Consider the following 22,681-nt stretch of genomic DNA (forward strand, 5'->3'; position numbering starts at 1 on the left):
CTAGGAGGGCGGAATGCCGTCCACAGAGATAACAAAATGCAGTACACTGTTGCTCCTGAGGTGACAAACAAAGTGCTACTGTTGTGCCCACTGACAAGATCAATACTTTTTTGCCTAGCATTGCTTAACATGTACTTTTGAATTTATTCTGGATGAAACAGGCAGGTAGAATACTGCAAACAAGAATGGTGTTGCACAGAACTGATCGCGAAATTGAACTTTTGTGTAATATTCTGGCACAAATTAGCTGTCCACTTAGGCGAAATAGCTGCTCATACTGGTTCCCTTATCCATCCATGCAACATCCCTTGCGTGGATTATACTTGACAATTGTGTGGTGACATGAGCCCTTGACTAAAACTAAATGCAAAATGGTGCATGTCTTGCAATTCTATTCACCACATTCGGTCAGGTCGATTGACATTACGTCCTGAGCTAGATACCAAGGAGTGGCAGCTGTTCTATCACTGCACAGGACTTGATGTGAACTGCTGATAAACCATGTGTGCATTGCAATCGCAGCATTTATTAAAAAAGAATGCGAACATAAAAATTTATTGTAAGCCAGCTGCAAATTCAATATGTGTCATATAATGATCGACCCAATTGAGCATAATATTTCCACAACAAAATTCTTTCGTGTTAGCTTCTAAAGTGTAAGTTAAAGTAAGGATTCAATTGATTGATTGAAGGACGTTTATTTTTAAAGGCCTCTGTAGGGGTGGAGAATATTGTCAGACTGCACTTAATTCTCTCAATTCCAGGAAGGTGTCTTCGATAGTCAATAAGATGATCTTACTTTGTCGTTTAATATCCACAGCTTGAAAAGTTACAATCAGATATAGCTATCCGGCTTAATTGAGATGTTCAATGAATTAAAATGGAAAGGTTTTTATTTATAACACAACAGACTTTAGTTTTCTTAACTCGAAATAGGCCAGGAATTGCACATACTGACAAGAAACTGCCTTATGGATTCTATAATGTAACTGGTCTACCATGTTTGAAACATTGCTACAAGGCAATGACAGCATCACAGTTTGACAGCATCACAGTTAAGCAATACCTGAAGAACACCTGAACGAGGCTAATGTTTCAGTTCGTTGAATTTCTTATCACCCACCTATTGTACAGGAGGCGTTTGAAGTCCTGGAACAGGGTGTCCTTGTTCTTGTCGAGGAAGCCTGTGATGGAGTACGTCACTTCGCCTGCATAGTGGAGGACGCGGAAGTGCTTCTGGTGCTCCAGTGACTTGTCTGTTGGTGTGAGCTGGGTGTGCAGAAAGTGAGAAGTTATTGTTCCTTTCTGGTACAGAGTGTAACACAAAGTTCAGCGCAGATTATTGTAAATAAGCATATTGCGACTCAACCTGCTGGTCTCCTTCAGCAAATTGACGTTCCAACCAAGCCGTTCTATCGAGTGGGCCTGGACTTGCTTGGTCCCTTTCTAATTTCCACGAAGGGCACCAAATGGATTGCAGTCGCTACGGATAATACCACTCGATATGGAATCACTCGAGCATTGCCAACCAGCTGCGCCACAGATATAGCCAACTTCCTACTGTACGACGTCATCCTCCAACATGGTGCTCCACGTCACCTACTCACAGATCACGGTCGCTGCTTCCTGTCTCGTGTGGTTGACGATCTACTTCGATCATGTGCTACTCATCACAACTCCACGACCTCATATCACCCTCAAACCAATGAACTCGCCGAACCTGTGCGTTTTGTGCAGTCTTGACTAGACAAGCACTAACCGTTTACTGTTAATTAAATACTCCCCGTAACAATATCTACAAGCAGCATTTGGCCTTTATCTTTTCTTCGGCAATGACTAACACTAGAAACACACGGAAAAACAGAAAGTGGCTCCAAGCGGTACCGTGGAGGAATGCTTTTCCTGCAAAGGCACATGGATTTTCAGGAGAGAGGTGTTTTGCCTCCTCCTGAAGTTTTTTGTTTTCTTAAAATGAGCTTTTCTTTGTGAACCTCGGCGGGTTTTGTGACCGTGGCTACGGCCTGTCTGTTCTCTTGCCAAATAGGCCAACCAATTATGCGCACCGCGCGCACTGCTGGGTTCCTTGTACCACCACCAGATGGCGCTCGCCCGTGGCAGTGGCGGCGCCGGCCGTGTGGGGGAAAGGAAGAAAAGTACCAGAAAGCTCGCCTTCGCACATCGGCGGCTGCACGGTGATGAGGAAGTAAATGCTTCTTGCGGATTGAATGGATTCGAATTGCGCTACGCATGTATATGCATGCTGCCTCTGAAACCATGATGTGCGTCTATTGTACTTGCTAGTCAGCAACTCCGCTTAACAAAAGACTCGGTATAATTTGTGTGCACCCACACTTGTGTGCGCGTGCACTCGTGTTTCGACTCTTTATGGACTCACATAAAGCTTTGCTGTATATAGATTCCAACTCATTGGATCTGCTGCATTATATTTTTTTTGAAAGACACCGACCTATTCAATGAGTTGCGAAGTTTAGCAAGTAATGCTAAATTTCGTCAATAGTTTGTGATGCCGCAGTCTTATTGGGTATGGGGTGAGCTCGGTTGAGTGGTAACATTCTGCCTCTGAATGCCACGATGCATTGCATGCATGTCTATCCCCGCAGGTTAAAAGGAGAACCTCGGGCAGAGCAATTGCTCTGCAAGGCTAGATCTGCCTGCAGCCAGCGCCATCCTCCGCGCTGAAGTTATTTGTGGCAACGCACAAAGAGTAAAAGTAATAATCTGGTATAATCTTTTCACAGCTTCCATGTTTTAAAAGAGTATTGTAAGAACCGAAATATCATTACGAGGTTTCTTTTCCCGATCTAAAGATATCAAATTTGCACCTCATGTTATATGCCGAACCAAACAATTTTCAGTCCAAACTTGCAGTTTCAGTTTTTTTATCATGGCTTCTATGCTATCACACCACTTACCTTGTCAGAATCAGAACGATCGTGCATTTTATGTTTATGTTGTAGGTCACTTTCTTTTGAAATTTTCCACACTTGTGCTTTAGGCCAACTGAAACATTTCTTCAGATTTTTGCGGTCCCCAAATAACACCTCGTATTATATTCAGGTTCGTATTATGAGGTGGTTTTTATGGTACTGACACACATTTTCAAAGCGCTAGTAACTCAACCATTTTCTTCTAGTACGAAAAAGGATGACAATTACCAAGTACGAAGGTTGGAAAAATAAACTATTTTAATTTGATACCTATGTTGGTCCCAAGCAGCTTGCCACTACACTAATACAGAGTGCCTACTATTTCGGCATTTTCAAGTTCCCTGATTGTTCCAGGTTTTTCCCGATGGTTTTTATGAAAATTCCCCTACAATCTACAACACTGGTGGGTTAATGAGCAGGAAAAAAAAAATGGTGGTTCATAGCTTGCCAAGTTTCTGCCAGCCCATAATTTTGAGCTACAGGCAAACCCACTTATAACGATACCGATTTTCACAATGTAGTCGATATAACAATGAGCAGCCGATGCACAATAACAACTTACTATAATGCTGCCCATGCCTTCTTATCAGTTATAACAATTAAATCTTGCTAAGGGGTCGGTGCTCAGAAAGGGGAAAAAAAAAAAGAATGCACTATCTTCTAAAAAAATTCGAACCCCTTTGTCCCACCAACTTTTGTGCCTCATGCACCCAGAAAAAGAAACACAAGTGTGACCCACTTTGCCGCCGCCACCTTTGTACTGCACGCCACTCATGGCATGCCTTAGTCGCCCCTCTCCACCCCTCTGATGGATTGAATTGTTATAGCCAATAATGCAGAATGGAAACATTGCAGTAAGCCGTTTATTTTACCACGCACAACACAAAAGTTGAGGACTCATTGTTACATTTGAGTATTGTTCAAACCGGTAATGCTATAAGTGGGCTCGCCTGTGCTTCTTTCCGTCTAAATAAATTGTTTGAATATTTGTCTCCTCTGCTTTTTTTTTTCGTGCAACTCTGTTAATAACAATTATTGGTTATAACAATGGGATTATCTTGACACTTGAATACTGCTATAAGTAGATGCGACTGTACGACCAGTAAGACATCTGCTAGTTGGAACCCACTATCAGATTCGTCTGAATCATGTGTTTCAGGCATGTCCCAACAGCCCAGCCAGGCTCACACCCACAAATCCAGCAAAATGCACCCCGATTTGCAGATTGCATAGGTTCGGTTGAAACCATTTCTTCCTTCTGCCATACCACCGTGTTTGCCATAACCCCTGTAGGTACCAATTTTGCTGATCCAAAGCAACTGAGGTGAAAATTCCAGGTTTACCAGGTTTTTCCCGATGGTAGACATTTTGTAATAGTATGTTAGTACGAGTGGCTCATCTGTGATTGGACCTGACATCACACGCACGGGCAAGACTGAGGGCCGTAAATAGCATTCAGGTCAGCGAGTGATCAGCGAATTACAGTGAGCCAACTACAGTGCCTAGCAAGTTCATCTGTGCACTTTTTGAACAGAATGAGTTAAACTCGATTGCATATAAGAGTGGTAATTACCTAGCTGAATTAGCATAACGCAGCCTAAACTGCAGGTGTCATGAAGTCAAGGCCACATGTGACGTTTGCACTTCATGGCATTGCCGGTATTGTGATGACGCGCTATACGCATTGAGATGTGTAATGATGATCATGCTAAAATCTTGTCTGAAATCGAGAATTGGACGGAAACCCCTCTGGTCCGGGAACATACATGACAACAATTAAAACGGACACCAACCACTGAAGTTTATAAAAATAAGACGTTTCTAAAGACGTTTTGAAAGTTTATAAAAATCTTGTCTCTACGGAAGGGCAAACACAAATCTCCCACATCCTTCACTGTCATACAATTTCAAGTAGAACCACAACACAGAGCAAAAGTCTAAGCAAATTTTCTATTTACTGCTGGCAGTGACTATGTCAAATTTGCACTTTTGCTTGAATATATCTGAATAATGGCCTTCTGAAAATTAACTGTTCTATGAGATAAGCTATTTTCATCGCTGCAAGTAAAGGTCCCTTTTTTTTTAAAGATTTGCTGGCTTCTGGCTGTTGTTCTATTAAGAAAATTCTAGAACTATTTGCTTGGAAATGACTTGGGGCTAATTACTACACACTTTGAACTTTGTGTGAAAAAAAAATTACTATTAGTACAGGCCTAGTGTAATACATTGCTAGGGACATAGGTTGATAGACTATGCCAGTGTCTGCCAAAATACACTCCTATGTCACCCTGTAACCCAACACTTTGGCTTTCGGATAGCACTTGGCACATTGGTTTCATGTTTGCAAAAACAGGCATCTGATAGCATATCATGCAATGGCTTCTTGTTTGCAGGCTTTGATTGCTGAAAACAAAACGAAAATAATTTTTTCAGCTCTAAGAGCTGGCAAATAACAAACCTTACATTAACAAACCAGCGCAGAACTCTTTGAGCTCACAGTGACAATGCATGTCAGCAGTCTGCTGTAGTCACTGCTGTTGCAAGGCTGCCCACACAGGCCTGACGTGGACAAACCAAGCATAGTCTCCGAACTAAAGTGCTGATTGGGTCAGGTTACTCGGTAATGTGCTTTGGCTAATGCTCACACAGTCTTCAAGCGTCCATCTTCGATAGCATCCTTCTTGAGCAGTGATGTGTCGCACAATCTAAACTACACAACCTACGCCAACGTTATTTGTCTCATCTAGCTCAATATCACACTGCCCATATTTTTTGCTTGTAACGAAAGTGCAAGATCTTTGTGAACTGCACATAAGCCAGAAATGTTTGTATCTGCAAAAGTGTGACTCACCCTTCTGCTGGTGTAGTGCTTATGGTTGGCAAGCTTCTTGTCCAGTGTCTCCAGAAGCATCTGCAAATGAAAAGATCACAGACAGTGCATGGTTAATCAGGATTTCAAAGTACTGAGTCATCATCATCATCATCAGCCTATATTTATGTCCTTATATTTAGTAAAAGCAAAAATAGCAAAAAGCAAGGCATGGCAAATAGACTGTTCTAATTATGTTTATTTTAGTTCAATAAGTCTGCTCTAGAGCACCACGTGATACCTTTACAAGATGTCTGAATCCAACTTCCTCGTTTATATCATCAATGAGGCAAATCAGCAGGCGTGCTGGACAAATTCGCACTTTAAAGCTTCCATAATAATTGCTTGCTACATGAATTGTGTGCAATTTATCGGCTGCAACAGCTATCTACCAATCATCCCTCCACTGCTGCTTACATAGAAGAAAAAGAAATTGTGCCTAATTGAACAGACATGACAATCACATAAGCAGTGCGGCCATCAGAGTCCAATATAATTATACGGGCAGAGACAGGCAGCACACACTTCAATACCCATTGTTAAAACATTACACAAGTGCATTTGTAAAAATAGCAATGACCATCTGGTCTCATCAAGATACAGTCGAGGGGCCTTTACTTTTTGGTGATAGAATGCACATATTGCCTCTCATTATTTGCAACAAGTTTCTTAAAAAACTGCCCAGTTTCTGTCTCCTCAAGCGAATTACTTGAAAAGGCAAACATAACTTCCATGGTAAAACTCCATGAACTGGCCCTGTTGTCGCCAGTTCCAGTTATTTACTTTTTCTTTAATTACTTCAGAACACACACTCCAATTGTAGAATCGAAGGCAGTCACTGCTAAAGATGTGTCCATTCAGTTGGAATCTCAAAAACAGTGCAAGCTTTGAGATATCCATCCCCAAAACGTATTATTAAATAGTACATAAAAATTACATAAAAAGACTGCCCAATGACGCAACAAAATTAGGTCGAATCCCATATTTTATTGCACATTTTGAAGGCATAAATCTTGAAACATTTGTTTCAGAATTCTTAACAAAAGTGCATGCTATAGTACTGGCTGGCTTCAACAGCACAGTTGCAGCAAGTATGCTGAAGTAATTGAATAAAAGGTTAATTAGAGTAACATTAATTAGCCAATTCTGCATTGAAATTTTCTACTTATCTTTTGAAAAACCAACCTGAAAAGAAATGAATATGCTATCCTCCACAAGGAATATTTTTTTGGGGGGTCACAAAATGTACATACACGTACACACACACACAAAAACGAGGTGCTATTTCAAACCCACCCACTGGCATTGTCATGCTCATCTGCTCAGCAACCACAAAGTATATTACCTAGATCGTACAGCTGACAACCATTTAACATGCCACGGAGTTGGTGAGGCGAGTGTGGGAAAATCACTTGTATGAGCGTTAACTATACCTACAACTAAGAAGTTTCATCTTTATTACCGTTTTTGTCCGTGCTACAAAACATGGCAGCTTTATACACACAACAGATCACCAGCCACGATTACCCGTGAAAACTGAACAGCAAAAATGTTTTTAGATTAGGAAAGCCGGTCAGCAAGCACTCCTGATGATGAGACGTGTTACCAAAAGCGCTCAAGAATCCTGGTTCCTCAGAAGAGTGTTTTTTTTTTTACATTACTGTATTTGTTTCGTCAATGTGAGCTATCCTCTGTTTGAATGGTGAATGCAAGGAATTTTCTTCTGAAACACTTACCTCGTCAGTAACCTTGCCAACATTGAGGCACGCCTCGTCAGCTAAGGCAATGATTCCGCGGTGTGGCTCCTCAACAAGGTCGCAGATGATCTTGTTGTTGAAGTAGGGAACATCCTGCCACTGAATTCCTTCCCGCAGATACTCTTCCTGCTCCTGCTTGAGAACCAGCTCAATGAACAGCTGTTGCAGCTTCTCGTTGCAGTAGTTGATGCAGAACTGTTCAAAACTGCAAATGCATGAACAAAGGCAACGAAACATCACGAAAAGCTGCAACAGTATCGGGATACACTGCGGTACAAAGAATACATGAGTCCATACATTGAAATCCTTCCCAACAAAACTGGCAAGACACATAACACGTGGAGAAATGCCTGCACGACTCACGATCAGAAGAAAATGTCCAGATATGTGATGGCAACAACTTGGCAAATTTACTTTTGTGAATTTTAGGAACACAGTCGAGCCTTGTTGCAATGACATTGCATTTGACACGAAAATAACACTGTTAAGTCCAATATTAGTTATACTAATCAGTATTCGTTATGCGCTGCTAATGGCAAAAGACATGTTCCGTTTACTTCGTTAAATCTGATAATTTGTGATATATATGCATTCGCGATATTGAAGTTTGACTGTACGTACCTAGGTTTCAAACTAAATTTAGAGGGCTGTGCAGCTGAACCACAAAAATACAGTTTTCATGTGCATAATATCCATCAATTTATAAAATGCATAAAGTTGAGAGGTCAGTTACAGATGGCTCAGTGGGCCATTGTCGCACCTGTTGTTGTCGAAGATCTCAAATCCGTAGATGTCGAGGACTCCAATGACTGTGTTCTTGCGACCAAGCACGCCGTTGCTGCGGACTTCGATAGCCTCGTTCACTCGGCCCACAATCCAAGAGAACATGCGCTCGTAGATGGCCTGTTTTTAATCAATCAATTGATCAATCAAATGAGGAATTATAATCAAGAACAGAAAAGGTCATACAGAGCAGCTCGATCAGAATCCCCTCCCAGGCCTTTCTGAACAAAAAACACCAAAAGCGAGAAAGGTTACCCTTCAATAAAAGCTCACACTTGAAAACTGATCAATGTTTGCCAGAAAATGTGTCACAACTTGAAGGGGTTCAGTGCGCAACGTACCAAGTAATAACGCACGAATTCGTTTATTAACAAGGTGCAGGGCCGTGGATAAATTTCTATCACCTGGCACCCTTTGATATGCACTAGAATCTGACAAAAGCACAGGTGCTAATATGGTAGCATTATGTTCAATTGCTACACAGCTGGTCCACTAAACATGCTGCTACTACAACAGTGTGCAAACTTGGGTCAGTTAGTACATACTTATGTGAAGAAACAGCACTTTTGAATGGGAGGTGTTTGTCATCTCCCTTTTTATTCTGTTAAAAAGCACTGTTTCTTCACATATGCTGCTATAACTGAACGCGCTACACTGAAGCCAGAAGCACGGCAAATACAACCACGCATTGACAAGTACATGGAAAGGCAGAAACTTTCTCCATTTACTTTAAGTCATTTGTGTTTCTATTTGTGCCAGCAGACAGCGAGGACCGGAAGGCTCACCTTGGCGAAGGCGTCCCGCCCATAGACGGCCTCTGTAACCGTGTGCCCCTTCTGCATGACCTCACCACCAGCCGCAATGACCCTGTGGCACAGTGCCTGGCTCAGGTCCTTCTCGGACACAGAGAGGAGCTGGCCAAGTTGCTTGAGGCTGCCCTTGGTCTTGGCCTGGTCCTCCTCGACCACAAAGCTCAACTCCCCCTGGGAAAAAAAAAATGTTTTATTACTACACATTCGGCTTACAGTTGGCTTGTGCTAATTCAGCATTAATCCACCCGAGTGTAGCCCGATGCTGCAGAGGAAACCCAACATAGGTTGCTTGGAAAGAAATCTTCATAGTTGAAGAAAAATTCCTCCTGGTTCACAGATCAAACCCAGGACTGCCTTTCCAGACGTTTTTCCATTTTCAGTGTCCTCTATGCTTCAAGATGTCGATCAACTTGGGCTCACTCTGCAACCTGCTAGCCTCCTGACTAGCTCAGATGGAAGAGTGACCACCCCAGAAAGGTGTTGGTCTCGGGTTTGATCCCCTGACCCCGACAATTTTTTCTTCAACTTTGAAGCTTTCTTTCTGAAAAACCCGTAGTTGATTTCCTTGTGTGGCTTAGTGCTACTCTCGGATGGATGACCATTTTCCCTTTCACAAATGTTCTTCCACCTCCCTGATTGCCACAGAACATTGTGGGAAGACATGTGGCTGTGAGTGTGGTGTTGCAATGCCAAATGGTAATTGACTGCTCCGTATGAGAGAACTGGAAGTATCAAGTGTCAAAGCGCATCAGTTGCATGCGGAGTGCAAAGTTCTTTCTTGAAATCAATAAATCTGGTGTACCAGTGCATTGTGTGCTGATCACATTCAGCAAGGCTGCTTCCCGAGTCATCTGTTACCATAGTAACTCGAATGCAGGCATTGCATGTATGATAACCTATAACCTCCTCTCTGCCACTTTCACTTCTATTTCACTGAACTTGATCACACTGAAGCCTCTAGCTCCTTTATCTAATCATCCTTCGAGTTAGTTAACTGTCACGACTAAGTGAAAGAAGACACTCACTAGTAGTGAAAGCTGCCTCTGTGAGTTGGTATTTAAAACTGCTCAGTGACAAATAATATATATATATATATATATATATATATATATATATATATATATATATATATATATATATATACATATATATATACCTATTGCATTTATAGATTCAAGTTTTTACAATGATTATAGGGCATGGGAGTATTGCATCAAGAGAAGTAACATTCCAATAAATATTAAACATAAGCCAACAATTAACCACTTATGCCCATGCAGATACACAGCTATTTAACATTTCCTGGTCACTGACCTAAAACCGACAGCAGGTGGTGCCCAGACACAGATGAGTTTGACAGTGAATTAGTCTATTGCAGCTGTTCATCATCGAAGTGTTTAGCTTCAGTCAGTATGTGAGGAGTAGGACGTTTCTCAGAAAAATGGTGGGAGGCGACAGAAATCTTGCTGCAGCATTTCCAGGACAATGCCTTGGTTAACTCTTTACTAGATGTAGCGTGTCGAAAAACAAAAAAACCACAACCCACTAATGCAGTGAAACCTTGTTATAATAAAGTTGCATATGACATGAAAATACTACCTCAATATATTTGGTATTTGTTACATAAGCATATAACATATAATTCTTATATGCCTCTATAGGGAAGAATAATATCAGATTCACTTCTTTAGATTCATTATTTTGTTATGTCCATGTTCGTTATATTATTGAGATTTGACTGCTGTAGATGTGGTGCATTACTTTCAACAAATATGAAGTAAGAATAAGGTTGAGAAGGAGGCCTTCCAAGTGTGCAGTAGCAGCGCATCGGCTTGCAACTTGATGAACTCCAGAGACTGCACGAATTATGTGGGTGTGAAAATGCACACACATACAAAAAAAAAGCCCACAAAAAGAAAAAGGCTGGAAAAAAAATTGAAAGTTAAATATCTAGAAGCTAACTAAGATACCGTATTGCTATGTTGACTTCCTTCAAGTATATATGTGACTGGGCATTGCTACACCATGGCAGGAGTGAGAGAGAGACTTACCAAGTGTACAATGGCAGCCACAATCTTCCACAGTGTATCGCACTCGGTCTGTGAAAATCCAAGTAGCTTCAATGCCGAGCAGACTTGCTTGAAGTCGGCCCGGTCGTTGATAGTTTCCACCTGTAATTACAGGGTACAAGGGCGTAATATTAGCAGGCCTCTGAACTTCAGGATACAAACTACAACTATATATGACTAGTACACAAGTCTTGCAAGTCAATGCATGTTTGCAAGAAATTGGCCTAAAAATTGCACTTATAGTCTTCATCACAGCTTGAGTTAAAACCGGAGATGTCATTCCTGCAAATGCCAGTCAGATATTCTACCTGAACTTGATCACTACTAGCTAATTTCTTCTGCCCTAGTGTCCATCAGCTAAGAGAGATGATACAATTGTCTAAAGGTGATAGCCTATGCCATCTGCCCAAATAACTCTTAAGTTAACCACCGATGTAAGAAACAAACAAACAAACAAACAAACAAACAAATAAATAAACAAACAAACAAACAAACAAACAAACAAACAAATAAATAAATAAGCAATATGACAGGATGGCAGCGTCAAGTCAAGTATCACATCTTGATCACGCCAACAAGCGGAAAGCAATCAAGACTAGCTGGCTACTCACCACTAACATAAACAGCACGAAAGATGGGATGCCAAACACAAGGCAATCAATGCTAGTGCTGACTCACAACTGAAGTTTTTATAGATGTATGATAATTTAAAGAGAAACAGCAAAGGAACATGAGAACAAGCAAACTACTGCAATTATGCATATATGGTATGAGTGGTGAAGAATGTTTTGAAAAGGCTCTCGTATCACTGTTGGGACAAAAGCTCCACAGTGTATCATGACGTGACAAAACATCCTGAGAAGGGCAAGTTCTGAAAGGTATGTGAACGATGAATCCAAGTCTTGCTACTGTTTTGAAGTACAGGCCATAGGACCTAACATGCCACTGTTATGTCCTTCTGTTATGTAATTTCGGCTGCATCTTGAAACTTCTGAGCAAGAGTGTCGTTAGAGTTGGATGGCTCTTGGTCAGTAACAAATGGGTGAATATTTCAGATATTTTAAAGAGTTCTCCTTATTATTAATGTCCTGAAAACAATACAATACTGTAGAAAATATAGAGGTTAAATTAAGCTAATCAAAAGCATTGCCACATAGCAAATCTGAGATGACAATACAGTCGACTCGCATTAATACGATCCTGACGGGACCGATGAAACTGGTCGAATTATCCGGCGGGTCGAATGAAACAAAAGGCAGAAAATTGATGCGTGAGCGTTGCTTGCTTGAGTCGCGCACCATCAGAATTGGAGGACGCTTAAACTTCGCCTTTAAGAGTGGAACGCGATAGCATTCAAAGATCCCTGGCTGCTTATCAGGCTTTTTCCTCATATATTCAAATTACAAATCCGATGCTATCACGTCTGTAGGTAGTGGTTAAGTCGTACACCACGACTTTTCTGACGGATTTTACTTTGAGAAATTAAATTTTGTTCCCTAACGCCTTGCACAACGTGAACGGCCTGCCCGGTCGGGGTGGTTTGGGATGATGTGGTTCGGGATGATCATCTCCGTGACCGACACCGGCGAGCCCACGCCTACACAGACGCTGGATTTTGTGCTACACGGGGCCCTTAACGCTATCGCATTAAATAACTCCGAAACACATCGTTCATTACCTTGACAGTATTACGTGTAAAGTTAGCTTCGCCGCAATACAGTCGTGTCATGCAGTGAAGCATACAAAGCGGAGGAAATGTGGCACTGTTACGGGACATAGCATGTATTTCTTAATTTACAGATGAACATGTGCCGCCTCTGGTCACAGTATGAGCCCCGAGACACCTAACAAGTTTACTGGCAGGCCTTCAGAGGTAAAGATAGACAATCGTTCTTTAGTTGGCTTAAAACGTCCCCTCGACTTAAAGAGCTTTTCATCTTACTGCCTTCTTTCTAGCTAGCTTTCCCAAAACACAGATGCTTTTTCTCTGCTTCTCGGTGCACGGTGCATGCACGCACTTACAATTAAGGAACGCGTACTAGGCCCCGTTAACAGTCTCATATACGAGACACGCATGGCGAGTGAAACGAGGGCTCAAATCACCACAGCAACATCAAAAACAGCTCTGAATGGCTGCCAGTATATACTGGCTTATATGCATATATGTTTATTAGGCGTCTAGGTGCTCGTACTGTGACTGGAGACGGCACGAGCACGCATGTGCAATTAAACGCATACTATGTCCCGTGACAGTAGCCCCTTTCCATTCTTAGTACGCTTCACCGCAATAATTTCGTGTGCTTCACCGCTTAACACCGCTGCATTGCGGCGAAGCTGACCAGTCAAGTTCGAATTATCCGGCGAAGGCCAATTTTGAGATAGAAATAATGAAAATTTGGGCCAACAGAAAAACATGGGCGACGGGAGGGACCCCCAGTCGGGATCGAATCAACCGGAGTCAAATTAACGGACGTCTACTGTATTATGTCAACGTAAACAGAAGGTCGTTCGAAGCCAGGACGAAGTTTATGACAAATCCGACATTCCATCAATCGATCATTTAAACAAGACCATCATTCACATGCGGGATGGAGGGCTGTTCAGGTGGCGCATGTAGACAGAAGCGCCAGAATCCCTATTAGGCTAGCCACTGCCACATAGCAAATTTGAGATTACAATATTAGGTTAAAACAAGCTACCAGAAGGTTGTTGAAAGTTAGAAGGAGAAAGCTTAGACAAATCCCTCATATAGTCCATCTATCCATCATTACCATGTTGCATGAAGTGCTCTACCAGCAGCTCAAGTAGACATACACAGAGCCAGATTCCCTCCAGTTTAATTGTAGTATGAAACCCAATGCTATCAACCTGTACCTACGTACCTTGGGCGAGCCTCCCTGCCGGGTGTAAAAGTACAGCTGTGGCTCATGCTTGAGGCCATAGGAAGACAGCTGTGCATCAGGTGCTCCATACAGCAGCTCATAGAAGGCATGGAAGTTCCGCTCACCAGGCTGCTGGTAGATTACACGGGACTACAAACACCAAAGAAAGAAATAATGAAATAAATTTCATTCCACTGCACTCTGTTATGAGCTCCTGGTAGCCTAATGGTTCCTTCATTCTTTGTTACGTGCTACACACAGAATAGTTTGGCAACATACAAAACAAGATTGAAGCATGCAAGTGACAACTTAGCCCTAGCCATTAAAAGTCAGCTTGCTTGTTTCTTGGTTTTGTGAAAGTCTCTTACATAAGCAAGCTGCCTTATGAACAAAAAAAAAAAAATATATATATATATTGTACTGAAGTAGATTTGCTGAATGTTCTGCCTTTCTGTCAGTTTTTACTGCCAGCAATACCAAGCCTGCGCACTACTTAGTTGCCATTACCAAAATATCAGAAGTAATGCCTGTTAACTTGCAAGTTCTTAGGAGATAGACCCCAGCAGAAGGCACAATGAAACTGGCATAAAGCACAAACCCAATAAAGTCGCCTTTCTCGAATTTTTGCACTTCATCTGTAAGAAGTAACAACAAAGAAAACTTAGCAGCCCTCTGCTTTCTGCAACACTCTTATTCTTGGCAGCGTTCAGAAACTGGGTTAGCTGTACGGTTACATGGATTTGCTGTTGTACATGAACAACACAAAATCTGTTTATACTACAGTGAATGACACTCAACAACTTCTGTATTCACATGTCAAACAGCAGAACTGGCATTCAGTTATCAGGCATCGCACCAAAAGACAATTTAAGCGCCAGGAGTAAGACTTGTAAGTTGTGCAAATAAAAAAAAAATGAAAAAAAAAAAATATGAGGCAGCCACTGCTAGCAAAAGTAGAAGTGGAAGGATGTTTACAAGGCTAACCTTGCATTCTCATGAGGGAAGGGGCACACTGTCTTACTATAAGAGCCATACACCGTAGTCTTGACTTTCAAGGAGTACCTCTCCATAACTGTGGCTAGCATGTCTACCGAACACCTTTGTTTAGTACCAAGAAAAAAAATAATAGAAGAGCGCCCATAATTGTGGAGCATACTGTAAAACTCATTATTTTGCAGCCTCAATTGTTTACGAATTGGGGACATTGGGAATAGTATTCACGGTTACTAAACTTTGCAATTTCGTGTTTGAGCTGTACGGCTCACTTATTGGGCCACATGAGCTCGTTTGATTTTTTTTAATTACTTATTTTACCAAATATGCAATTCTCTTCTTATAAAATTCACGTGGCGTGCCAACACAATCGCGACGCAGCCGAAGCTGGGCAAAGATGACAAAGTGCCTCCAACGACCTCAGTGATGAAGGCACTGCAGGCTGACCGGCTCATTAAATCATTAAAGTACGGCACTCCCTCTTCGCGAGGCCAGAAATTCACCATACAACATTTGACAGGACTAGTCTAGCGCAAGGTTGCACAAACAAGTAAACTGATTGTGCTATGTTTGAGGTGGTACAGCCAGTGGTACTAGCTGGAAAAAGAAATTTTTAGCTTACAGCCATAGTGCTCATATTTCCCCCCCAAACACTTCGTGTGTCCTTAACTTTCGTGACATTTTCTAATTGTGAAAGTCGTGTATATTACAGGCAGGTGAAAAACAGTTTCACAGTATATCTGACTCTGGTAACCTTTATATATGGTCACATTAGAAACTTGCTTTCACAGTACATACAAGACAGGTAGGCAAAACGCATTTACTGCGCAACATAATGTGTACTCCAAATATTTTAAGAACTCATATTGCTTTGTTTATATCCTTGTGTGATCATGACAAATTTTATTGCAGTGTTACTAGATCTATTGCCCTGTATTATGTTCCTTGCTTTATGTTCTGCCACTGCTTAGTTATCTGCAACAAGTTACAACGCCACTTCCTCTTATCGTTTCCCCCCTCTGTAAAACCCCTACCAGGTTTTTTTGAGTAAGTGAATAAAAAATATCTACATTATGAATATTTCCACCTCAGATCAACAAAAGTGTAGTGGGGATGAAGCAACGGACGCAGCAGTGGGACTCTGTCTTGGCTGGAGGTGCGAGCGTCGATCGTGAGCTGCTGACGCAGGCTGAAACTGTCTTTGTGCCCGTCGTGCAATACTTCCACCTGCTGTCCGACGTTAATAAACCCCCTTCCAAAAGGAAAAATTGTCATTCACGTAATTGTAAATAGAATGCTGCCACATGAGAGTGAATGGGTCTCTCTCAGTGAAGGCAAACTTAAGTGTTGACAAAAAATATTCATGGCCCAGGAGGAATCAATCCTAGCGCCAAGGCCTGACTAGGGAAGTCAAGCTACCATATGTGAGCAAATCAGGAAGCTAGAAGACAGAAATGTGATGTACTGTGTGCATGCCTTGCTAAGATGGTGGTCTGGGGTTTGATTCCTGAACCAGGCACAATACTTATAACTAGACTGTTTTCTCTTTAAGGTCAGCTGGTTTAATTTATAACACTCAGCAGCAATTAGGTAAGAAATGCAGAGCATCATAAATCCCCGTTTTTATTTGGAGGCAATGTTCATTTTCCAATCATTTTTATTTGAAAATATTCAAAAACTATTCTCTTCTGTTCCAGTGAATTTGTGTTACAAGTCGAACCTCGACTGTTTAAAGAACATGGGTATAACGAATTATCTGATATAACAAAATAAATATAAAAATTGTCTGGCTAATATCTGCCTGTAACAAACATAATGTTTATAATGAAGGTATTTTATGTAAGATGTGACTGTTAAAACAAAACAAGGTGCGACTGTTGTGTTTGATTTGCACTTGAAAGGTTCATATTTACATGTCTGTACATATCTGACAAGCAGCAGTGCTAAATAGACGAGGACGAAGAAAAGATCACAACACAAGCACTGAACTTGCCCAAGCTTCCCTACTATTGCACATGTCTGTAACTTGAAAACCATTTGTACGGCGTCTACCTAGTAGACTACTTTATAAATGCATGTGCCTGGAGCACAAAACATCATGTTACTTCATGCACTGTCCCGAATTTGCTGAATATCCTGTGTGAAAAATGAAAAATAAAGGGAAAAAAAAGTAACCACAGAAGCACTGTCTCCCCATACCTTCTCCAGGAGGTAGTTGTTGATGTGTCCTCCCAAAGGGTCTCCCTTGAAGTCAAAGTTGATGTCCATGTACTTTCCAAATCGACTCGAGTTGTCATTGCGGTTAGTTTTGGCATTGCCAAATGCCTCAAGGATGCAGTTGGACTGTAGTAGGATGTTCTTGACCCTATCGAAAAATTAGGTAAGGTCAGAGTGAGTATCAGCAGCCAATACAAACATGCTGTATGATGCGAGTAGGTGCTACATTGTGTTCTGTGTTAGTACCAGCAATAGGCAAACGTTCTTGCTAAATTGCTGGCTTTTCCTGCTCGTATTAACAACAGGGGTGGCCTTGAGTGGTGCACCTTGTCAAATGTAACGCACAGTGCTTAAAGTCTCCCTTCGGTGGAGGGGGGGCCCTAATAGGCCGGCGACCTGTACAGCACATGCTTATACAACTCGAGAAGTACTGTCCTAATTATCAAAGTGTCAATGAGAAGATTGTAGAGCAACATGAAAAACTGCCAATACAGCTTTCTGTTGCTCAATACCTGCTACATAAATGTGTTTTTTTTTCCGAGCGTGAAAGAAGCCCGCGAATACACGCAGAACTGCCGCGCGACTGGCCGCTTGAGGCATTTTGCGTGTATTCACAGGCTTCTTTCACGCCGCTGATGCACAAATGTAGCTGGCACACCAGTGCATTTCTCTGCAAAGTTCGGGAATTAATATCTCAAAATTGGTGTTATCCTGAGAATTCGTTTTAAGTGGATCCGCCTTGCGAACTCCACGGCTAGAATTTGTAAATTGCAATATGAGCCATAACGTAATTAGTTAAAAATGTAATTAATGAATTTTGTTAATTGGTCGATTATGCATTTCAATTTTTTGTACAAGTAATGTTTGCCTGTTCGAGTAGACCAGCTCATGAACTAGAATTGTGCTATCTGCCACAGGCACCATTTAAAAATATTAGTAAGTGTTCGCTGAAACACCCTGTGTATATATATATATATGGTGGTCTTGCATTCATCAGACAGAGTGATCATTCTCATGAAGGCACGACTACCTGCCGAAACGTAGTAAAGGTACCCTTCGTATGTTTGCCTTATATATATGCACGAGAAGAAGGGAAACTGTGGGGCTCAAATCTTGTTAAAAACGACCATAAAAGCCAACGGACAATTCAGCCAAGGAAAGCACAGATTGACAACTTCAGGCTCTACAACAATATATTTTGTTGTTTCGCACCCACTTATCTACAGAAGTGGACAGAATGCATGCATTTTTGGTATAACACAGCACTCACAAAGCACAACTAAACGAATGAAAATTTACTGATAACCTGAAGAAACTAAGGTGAACCTCAACTAATTCACGAGGAGGTACCTCAACGCTCAGGTGGCTCATGAAACAGTGTGATGTGCCAACAATCTTAGTCGAACAGTGGTGGTGACCGTAACGTGCAGTGTCTCGTGCATGCAGCATGCTCGCAGCAGTACGACCATACCCGTTTTCCTGTTTTTTGGTCATGTAACATCAACCGATTAATCGAAAAACTGGAGAGTTAGAATGGCTCCGCACAAGGCACTACTAGTAATAAAAGCACGTCCAGCGCTTGTCAAATAAGGTGCCGAAGTGCAACAGTTGACCTGCCGAGGGGGGGGGGGGGGAGCCCCTCATAGAAAGGAGGGGGGGGGGGGTCCCCCTAACTGAATATACCAATATGCTAATATGTTGTCTGCCAATGAAAATGGGAGATAGGACAGTGTGCTGCCTGCCACTGAAAGCAAACCATCTGCCACAAAAATGCACCCCAAATGAACTTTTCTTCAGCAACTGAAGAGAAGCAGCACTAATATACTGCAAAAAACTGACAACACACTTGTTGTTAAACAAGTGCATGGTGTTGTGCACATGAGAAAAGAAGTGTTCAAAATCATGTTTACAGCACTAAGTCTTAATTTATGGAAACATGCACTCACCTTTCGATTTCCTGCTGGCCTGTGACGTTTGTGATGGCTGCTAGATACCTCATAATAATCTTGGAGGCTTCAGTCTTTCCAGAGCCACTCTCGCCTAGAAGAACAGAAGAGTACGCACACTTAGATGACTCAGGACCTACAAAGGTGCCTGAAAAGGAGACTGCGAAGGAAGAAGCCAAGTGGAAGCAGAAATGGCAAAAGCAAGGGGTGAAAATAGGGTAAGCACAACTCATAAACAAATACTAAACTCAAACAAATGTGCAGAGCATGAGACAAAGAGGGACGTGCAAGTTGAGGAAGAAGTGAGAAATTAAAAAGAAAGAGCACAAACTTTAAAAAATACCATGTTGGGCTAATCAAAGTTGTACCTAGCACAAGGTCTACCTTCTTTGTGTACAAGTAAACAGAATAAAAGAGCAGGGTTGACAGTAGGGCACACTTCAAAGAGAAACGGATGTGACCAGCTGGAAGGATTATCTGTTTTACTGCAGCGGTGGTGAAATGCTAGAGCGTCCACTTTGTATGCAGGCAGGTCCTGGGATCCAATCCCGGTGCTGCCGGAAACCAATTGATTTTTCTAATCGATAGAGATGTATCACAACTCGGTACATGTTTTTTTTTATATATATGGGCTCTCACTTCGAAAGGGGACCCTATAGACATCTGCAAAGGTCTCGGGCGCCCCTTATCCCACCACAACTTTGGTGAAACAGTTGAGCATCCGACGCTGCTGTGGGATACAGACGAGCGTTGCTGCCAGGTACCTACCAGTAAAATAGGTATAAGCGCGCTCCTGGCCTGGTGCTCAGCAACTACGGTAGCCCGAGACGTTTTGAAGAACACCCGTCTGATGGCAAGTTGGCGGCATGGTACTGCCAGACTCCTTTTAAGATTTGTGTGGTGTTTTGTTTGTCTTAGTTCTCCCACAGCAAGCATAGTGGTCTGTACGAACTTCTCCCAAGCAATGCACATTTGGAATGCCGGAAACTTGGCCGGCGTGGGCCACTTGTACCCATCCTACAAAACGGTGGGTGTCTAACGGTGGGGATTGAACCACGCACCTCCCGCAGCAGAATATATAAAGTAATTAAGATCTCAAAAACAAACCAAATTAAGAGAAAGATCAGAATGTATATTATTTTCTATACAATTTAATTTGTAGCAAGGAAAATTGAAACGGAGGGAGATAAGAAGGCGCAGAAAAGCAGGCAGTCAAAAAAAAAAAGTTTGTGCATGATTAAGGCAAAATAACGTATAGCGCACTAGCAGATGCACATATCTTTCTTTAAGCTTATGAGCACAGTGCGAACATTCGTGGTACAAGGACGCACCAGAGATGACAATGCAGGTGTCGCGGGCCTTGCGCTTCATCTCCTTGTAAGCGGCGTCTGCGATGGCAAAGACATGCGGGGGCCGCTCAAAGATCTCGCGGCCCTTGTAGTCAGCCACCTGGTCAGGGCCGTAGATGTTGAGCGTCCGGTATGGGTTGACCGAGACGCACACCTCCCCGATGTACGTGTACACGCGGCCTGCATTGAACCTGCACATGCGAGACAAATAAGGGCACTGATGAGTTTGACGCACAAGCACTTCGCGAAGGATAAGAAGAACAAGTACAAAGCTGCAGATTCATGGACTACATCATTGCCGGACTTCATAAGGGAAACAGGGCTTTACGATCATGTATCTTTTGATACCATAAGGTAAAGTAATGCAAAAAGAAAAAAGGAAAGAAACATCGGTAAGGTGACTGTTTTCTTTAATGCAGCTATCAACGTTTTCCATCTTTGCAGTCGGCGTGCGCACACAAGTAGTACGTGGCGTAGCAGGTCTTACTTCATTTCGTGCGTGAGTGTGCCGCCACAGCACCTTCACGAAAGGCTGATAAGCCAAGCGATTGCCGAGAACATGAACAGAGGTGCATTTTTGTAACGATCAATTTAATTTTAAAGCATTCGGTTTCCTTGCTTTGTTCTTTAGTTTCTCGCCGTCGTCGTTGTCGCCATCCGTCGCGCAGACCTTCGCAGCGCGCCAACATCGTCGTGCGAGCAGAAGGTGCTGCCACCAATGAGAGAGAGAAGTTCTGTCAGGTGACACAAAGCTAGGTTCCCTGCAACACCATCAGATGGTGTTTCCCTCTGTGAAAAAAGCAGGGAAGTGATTGACAGAACCGGAGTCATTGCAAGTGTAGATAATTAATAGCACAGTATGTATAATGAAAGAGGTTTTAAATACGAAAGTTAAGATCGAGATCAGATAGGCAAAAAGCTAGATAGCGATAGATGTAGCAGATGATTAAATCAAGCAGACTATGGGACTATTTGTCCTTGCCCCGTTTCACAGGGGATACAAATAATCATCGTCATCACTAGTGTTCTTGTAAACGAATCACGAGCGGCGAAACCTACCGATTGCGTCTGCAGTATCGTGGAAGTTTTGCCGCTGAGCTGTCACGCGTCGCCTTATCGCGAGACGGTGGCGGCACTGACGTTTGCCGCAGCGTCGTGTTAAACCGCAGCATCCGGTAAACGCAAGCGGACTGGGCGTTTTACCGGATGAGCGGATGCGCAAACGTGAACGGCCTGCACGGTTCAGTTTACCGGAATATCGGACCAGCTAAAGCTAGAATTTTAGCGTGTCCGATATTCCGGTAAATACAAGCGGACTGGCCGTTTTACCGGATTAGCGGATGCGCAAACGTGAGCGGCATGCACGGTGCAGTTTACCGGAATGTTGGACCCGCTAGAACTAGAAAATATTCTAGTTCTAGCGGGTCCGGTATTCCGGTAAACTGCACCGTGCAGGCTGTTCACGTTTGCTCTTCCGGTAAAACGGCCAGTCCGCTTGCATTTAGCGGAATACCGATATTTTCTAGTTCTAGCGGGTCCGGTATTCCGGTAAACTGCACCGTGCAGGCTGTTCACGTTTGCTCTTCCGGTAAAACGGCCAGTCCGCTTGCATTTAGCGGAATACCGGACACGCTTAAATATTTAAGCGTGTCCGGTATTCCGCTAAATGCAAGCGGACTGGCCGTTTTAGCGTATGAGTGGAGGCGCAGACGTAAGCACAGTGCAACCACCTGGTGGTGCAGAGCTCAAACAGACACAGCTAATACTGCATTAACCAAGTGCTAGTGGTGTAAATTTTCAGCAGCAACACTATTATGTCTCTGCCAAAAATTTACACCAGCATCGAAGTAGAATACACTTCGTTACTGCAATATTAGTTCTGTGTTTGTCTGGTGGAGCTCTGCGCCACCAGGTGGCTGGGCACCGCGCAAGCAGTTCTCGTTTGCGTCTCTGCAGAGAAGCCAGTTATTGTCAGGTAACCGACAGCTCGCGGCGGTTTTGAACTGCTGAATCACTAGACTTACAAGAGAGTTTTAGCATGTCCTGAATTCCGGCA

General features: G+C 42.6%; 1 protein-coding gene across 1 annotated transcript in view; it reads right to left on the bottom strand.

Moving 5' to 3' along the window:
* The window catches only part of LOC119441782 (unconventional myosin-Id), a 52,871-nt gene extending 32,018 nt beyond the window's left edge, over positions 1–20,853 (bottom strand). Inside the window, exons 1-10 of the mRNA XM_037706397.2 lie at positions 20,608–20,853; positions 19,277–19,370; positions 17,313–17,478; positions 14,121–14,270; positions 11,221–11,340; positions 9,143–9,340; positions 8,335–8,477; positions 7,554–7,779; positions 5,800–5,859; positions 1,124–1,269 (exon numbers count right to left, since the gene is read on the bottom strand). Coding sequence (XP_037562325.1) covers positions 1,124–1,269; positions 5,800–5,859; positions 7,554–7,779; positions 8,335–8,477; positions 9,143–9,340; positions 11,221–11,340; positions 14,121–14,270; positions 17,313–17,478; positions 19,277–19,370; positions 20,608–20,824 — 1,520 coding nt within the window. The 5' untranslated portion in view covers positions 20,825–20,853. The remainder of the gene's footprint in view (positions 1–1,123; positions 1,270–5,799; positions 5,860–7,553; positions 7,780–8,334; positions 8,478–9,142; positions 9,341–11,220; positions 11,341–14,120; positions 14,271–17,312; positions 17,479–19,276; positions 19,371–20,607) is intronic.
* Positions 20,854–22,681: the final 1,828 nt, after the last annotated feature.

Source organism: Dermacentor silvarum, chromosome 2, assembly GCF_013339745.2.
Source record: "Dermacentor silvarum isolate Dsil-2018 chromosome 2, BIME_Dsil_1.4, whole genome shotgun sequence".
NCBI lineage: Eukaryota > Metazoa > Arthropoda > Arachnida > Ixodida > Ixodidae > Dermacentor > Dermacentor silvarum.